The sequence below is a fragment of the Styela clava genome, chromosome 6 (assembly GCF_964204865.1).
Source record: "Styela clava chromosome 6, kaStyClav1.hap1.2, whole genome shotgun sequence".
Taxonomy (NCBI): Eukaryota; Metazoa; Chordata; class Ascidiacea; order Stolidobranchia; family Styelidae; genus Styela; species Styela clava.
The window spans coordinates 15,521,344-15,526,968 of record NC_135255.1 but is presented as its reverse complement, the minus strand read 5'-3'; the positions used below and the strand labels follow the sequence as shown (position 1 = coordinate 15,526,968).

The 5,625-nt window shown below is 33.5% G+C and overlaps 1 protein-coding gene across 2 annotated transcripts; it reads right to left on the bottom strand.

Moving 5' to 3' along the window:
* Positions 1-11: 11 nt before the first annotated feature.
* LOC120330647 (DNA-(apurinic or apyrimidinic site) endonuclease 2-like) lies at positions 12-2,907 on the bottom strand. 2 transcript variants are annotated; one of them, XM_039397524.2, is made up of 2 exons: positions 2,600-2,907; positions 12-2,298 (listed from the first exon to the last, which is right to left on the bottom strand). In XM_039397524.2, the coding sequence occupies exon 2, from the start codon at positions 2,287-2,289 to the stop codon at positions 595-597; it is 1,695 nt and encodes a 564-aa protein (XP_039253458.2). In that variant the 5' UTR covers positions 2,290-2,298; positions 2,600-2,907; the 3' UTR covers positions 12-594. The 2 variants fall into 2 exon arrangements, with proteins under 2 accessions (XP_039253458.2, XP_077969537.1); XM_078113411.1 differs by having other exon boundaries at positions 2,850-2,868.
* Between the last annotated feature and the right edge of the window lie 2,718 nt (positions 2,908-5,625).

The following is a 5,625-nucleotide window of genomic DNA, read 5'->3' as shown; positions in this document are numbered from 1 at the left end:
TATAGTAACCACTGCAAATTGAAGTATGAAAATATATTATTAAATTGGCTGAAATAGAAATACGAGAGCTGAACTACTTTTAAATTGCATCAAATTATATCCATAAGCATAAATCAGCAATTTAGTAGGCCTAGTAAAATGAAAATTTTCCATAATCATGACCAGCTAAACACAACTATTATTAAAGGAGGAATGGCATAGTTTATTACAAGAATACGTCATTGCGCTGTTTAAAAACAACTATTATACCGAAAAAGATGTTAACATGATAAGATTTGCATAAAATTTAAGTAGTTAGTGTGATTCCATCGAAATTTGAAATATCAAATTTATTGTGAGCTGAAAAATTTGGGTATAAACATGACTTTGAAACCAATACTGTGAGGGCAGCAGCGGTTAAATAGCCTACTCAATAACTACCATAAATCAAGTTTGCATTTAAAATTTATTCTTTCTCTCAGTAAAGAATACTGATATCTAAAAAGGCTTAAAAAAGTTTATTCCTTAATAAGAAATATTCAACTTGAAAATGGATATGTCCGAAAAATGAACATTTATCAAGGTTGGTACAAGATAATCAATGAAAAGTTTCAGTCAGGTCTTCCATTGAAAGAATGAACATCTTGCTTCAGGATTAGTTTTATGTCCATCAGGACGTCGACAACAATAAAATTGCTTTCCTAAGTTTGGACCTTCTTTTTTAACTGTTCTAAGAAAACAAGGTTCGTTGTGACCTTTACATAATGGAGGAGGTTCAGGGCCTTTCAGTACTGATTTCCAAAAGTTTGAAACTTCACTTGAGCTTTTTGTCGTGAAAGATTTATCAATTTTTGGCATGAATTCGAGTTTTTCTTGAGAAAGAGACAAAGTATTCGCTGATTTTTTAGTGTTTATTTCCATATTTACTTTAGGTTTTGAAGATTTATTTTTGGTAAAAAAATGTAGTTTCGTCTGTTTGCTTACAGTATTACTGCTGTTTTCATGTTTCCGCTTTTTGGAATTTGAAACAGATGATTTAGAAAGTTTCTGCGTAGAGGTCTTTAGTGAAGAAGATACTACTGTCTTTACAGGGCTTTGACAAAGCTGCTCATCATCATATTTTGATTTTGCTTTTTGAGAAAAAAAGGATGACAAAGTCTGCTGTCGGCCTCCAAATTCTGTCATATATTTAGTACAACATGGCGGACATTTGGATGCAGGTATCATAGTTACATTGATATCTGCTTTGACTGGACAATGATCAGATCCATGAATCTCCGGTAAAATCTCACAATTTTTAACATAATTTATATGAAACTCAGAATTCGCTAAAATATAATCAATTCTCGTGCCGTAGTTCGTTTCTCGACAAGATTTCATTGTGTTCCAACAAGTGAATGCATTTTTTCGATGTGGGAAAAAGTATCTGAAGGTATCGATGAATTTTGCTCTATTGTTGTTACAAATATCTATATTTTCCGAATCCTGTTTTAAATTTTGTTGTGTAGATTCCTCCGTATTTGATTCAGTTCCATCAGTACTAGAATCTTTTTCGCATGAAACATTTTTTATATTTTCAAATCCTTCGCAGAATTCTGTCTGGATAGAGTTTGAATTTAAATGTATTAGAGCAGAGTAGTCACCTTTGTTATATAGTATCCCATCCATCCATTCTCGGCATGGATTATCGTAAAACAATTCTGGATCATTAGGATCACAATGATCAATCCTTCTATGTGATGTATTGATATCCCCACAAATAATAACATGATTTCCCGAATTCAATATTGCGTTTGCTCGAGTTTCTAACATTTTGTAAAAATCCATTTTGAAAATTTGTCGCTCTGGTTTTTCTGGATCTGCCCTCGGACAATAGACATTTATAACAGTTAACTTTTCATTTCTTTTCTTCGCTGAATCATAAAATTCATGCTGAGTAATTATTGTTCTCCCTTCCTTATCAACTTCATACAATCTCTCCTGCGAGAATTTTGAACTTAAATCCCCATAATGCATAATGGCTCCATTTCCTGCAGACTTTTCTGCAAAATCAAATAATCCTTCTTGTGCTAGAAATGGTGTAGTATTTGCTTTACAATATGTGGCCACGCCAGAATAACCTTGGCGTGTTTGTGAAAAGCTGAAGTATGAAGAATATCCATCAACTAATGCTAAATCGCTCTCAATTTGATCTTTTGTTATTTTAGTTTCTTGAAAGCATATAATGTCAGCGTCAAGCCCATCAAGAAATGGTTTAATTGGTCCTTTCATTGATCTGAGGCCATTAATATTCCAAGTTACAAGCTTCATATTTTAAAACTAAAAAAATAACATTTACAAATGTAATGGCAGGAGAAGATATTATCTGTCAGTCTATACTTGTTCGATGAAGTTCATCAATCACAGAAACACTACTGCACTATGTTAATTTCACATTTTCAGTATTTTACCTATAAATTTCAATTTACCTTGGAACCAAATAGTTGAGTAACAGTTAATTAGACAATGAATAGTCACGAAAATAGAACAATTAGTTTCAAGGTTATTAATGCAGTACTGGCTTAAATTAGAACAAATAGCTGAAGAGTGAAATATCGTAATGTCTGCCATATATTCTCACCCTATGTGTGACATCGGACACTGCATATGCAGTTTTACATAACCGCAAGCCGTATGCTAGGAGTTGATACAAATCCAATATTTTTCTTCTTTTCTCTGCACACTAATATAATAGCCTAGTACTGTAGTAGTTAAACTAAAACAGTAAAAGGTTTGGCGGAGTTTCAAACTCCATCTTCAGGTCTTTCACCTGAATGCAATCAGTGTCTGTGTTATGACAATAAAAAATATTCAGTCCTAGTAAAACATACGTTCAGACGTTAGTCTCTACATACTGACATACATCGATGGCTGCTTTTCAAGAACCTTGTTTCCGTAGAAATGCAATTTAGTACAGCAGTACCGGTAGTCTACTAAAATAAAATTGATGGATTAGAGTACCGGTACCGGTACACCATATAAACAATTCAGTAATCTCAGAATCTGGTAATTTTATAAGTATAAGTATAATTTACCGTACCTAATTTTACCTTTCACCGATTGCAGCATTACACACAAGAATTAAACAAACAAATCGGCGCAAATATAAAGAGTAAGAAGCACGCACAATATTCTAATAAATTATTCCAAAATTTCGACAGGAATGTCTCTACTGAATGTGCCACATCAACTCCTACAACAAGCGAAACGTAAAATAATATCGATTTTAAATGAGTTACCCAAGCCAGCAAGCCCGCACTCAAGCTGCGGTGAACCAACTATTATATTCACTTCATAAACGTTATTCCATAAAAATACTTGGTTGCTCTGATAATATATATACCCTAATAGCTGATAATCCCACGCAAATGCAACAGCAAGCTCAGTCACCTCAATATGGCCTAACAACTATCGATGGCCTAACAAAAACAGTGTTGGATCACTTGGATGGCGAGTGTGGCGTCACACGAGTGTGATGCTGTGAGCTAGCACCATGCGAATGTGATCCGGCATTCTGACAATGTTAGGCGCAAGTTAAGAAGTCCTACGCGTCCACAAACTACTAAATTACATCAGGCAGAAGAAGGCCTCAATTTTCTCAAAGGCCTCGAAAATGTTTGCCGCAACATCAATTTCCCCGTTTATTTCTGCAAAAATGGGACGGACTAAAAGTAGGCCTTTATGGCCTTAGTAGTAGGCCTTAATACCTTTTAAAAACATAATTAATTAGTTAAAAATGGTCAAATTAAATGTTGAAAACGCAAATTGCAACGGGCAAACTCAATAGCAATATTTAAAACGCAGTATTAAAGGCAGTCGCACGCGCTTGGTCACCACATATGCTAGGCACATATTCAGGCACTTCGAAAAATAAATAAAATGGCATATTCACTAATAAAAGACGGAGAAATAAACATATTAACCACACTGATTAGCCTGAGTAAATATCTAAGAGATGCACTTGAGTCTAGTACTGGAATTTAGAAATAATAAATTGATACCGGTAGGCACTTATTTAGGCACTCCGAAAAAAAAGGTGAAATGGACGTAGTAACTCCTAGAAAGATAATGAATTAGTTCAAAATATTTAAATTAAATGTTGAACGCAAAAATTGCAACAGTTAAATCCCAATACTGTAATGATTTTAAAACGTAGTACTAAAGGGAGACGCACGCGCTCTGTCACCACATATGCTAGGCACATATTTAGGCACTTCGAAAAATAAAGAAAATGGCAATTATCACTAATAAAAGACAGGGAAATAAAAATATTACCCACACTGATTAGCCTGGGTAAATATCCAATAGATGCACTTGAGTCTAGTACTGGAATTTAGAAATAATAAATTGATACCGGTAGGCACTTATTTAGGCACTCCGAAAAAAAAAGGTGAAATGGACGTAGTAACTCCTAGAAAGATAATGAATTAGTTCAAAATATTTAAATTAAATGTTGAACGCGAAAATTGCAACAGTTAAACCCAATAACGATTTTTAAAACGTAGTATTGAAGGGAGACGCACGCGCTCTGTCACCACACATGCTAGGCACATATTTAGACACTTCGATATATAAAGAAAATGGTAATTATCATGAATAAAAATACAGAAAATGAAAATATTAGTCAAAATAATTAGCCTATTTGAATATCCGATGAATGCACTTGAGTCTAGTAGTGATATTTGAGAATAATAAATTGTTACCGGTAGGCACTTTTTAGTCACTTATTTAGACACTTCTAAAAATGCGTAAAATGGGCGTAATAACTTTTAAATAGATAATGAATTGGTTTAAAATATTTAAATTAAAAAATTAATATGCAAATTGCAACAAGTAAACCCAATGATATCGGTTTTTATATTTTGCATATTTGAAAATATCGTAATTCTTTACTTTGTAATTTTGTTTTTGATAAATTAAAATATAAGACATCCCCCGAAAAAAAGCCCTAGTGGTAATTTTAGGAAGAAATTTGAAATAGGACACTGTCTTAATTTCGCGGAAACACGGTAAAAGGTGTCTACCGGTAACAATTTATTATTCTCAAATACCACTACTAGACTCAAGTGCATCTATTGGATATTCACCCAGTCCCAGGCTAATCATTTTGACTAATATTTTTATTTTCTTTTTTTTATTGGTGATTATTCCCATTTTTTTTTTCGATGTGCCTAAATATGTGCCTAGCATATGTGGTGACAGAGCGCGTGCGTCTCCCTTTAGTACTAAGTTTTAAAAATCATTATTGGGTTTAACTGTTGCAATTTTTGCGTTCAACATTTAATTTAAATATTTTGAACTAATTCATTATCATTCTAGGAGTTACTACGTCCATTTCACCCTTTTTTCGAAGTGCCCACCGGTAACAATTTATTATTCCTAAATTCCAGTACGAGACTCAAGTGCATCTATTGGATATTTGTCCAGGCTAATCAGTGTGGGTAATATTTTTATTTCTCTGTCTTCTATTGGTGATAATTCCGATTTTCTTCTTTTTTCGAATTGCCTAAATATGTGCCTAGCATATGTGGTGACCGAGCGCGTGTGACTCCTTTTAAAACTACGTTTTAAATATTGTTATTCGGTTCACATATTGCAATTTGCGTG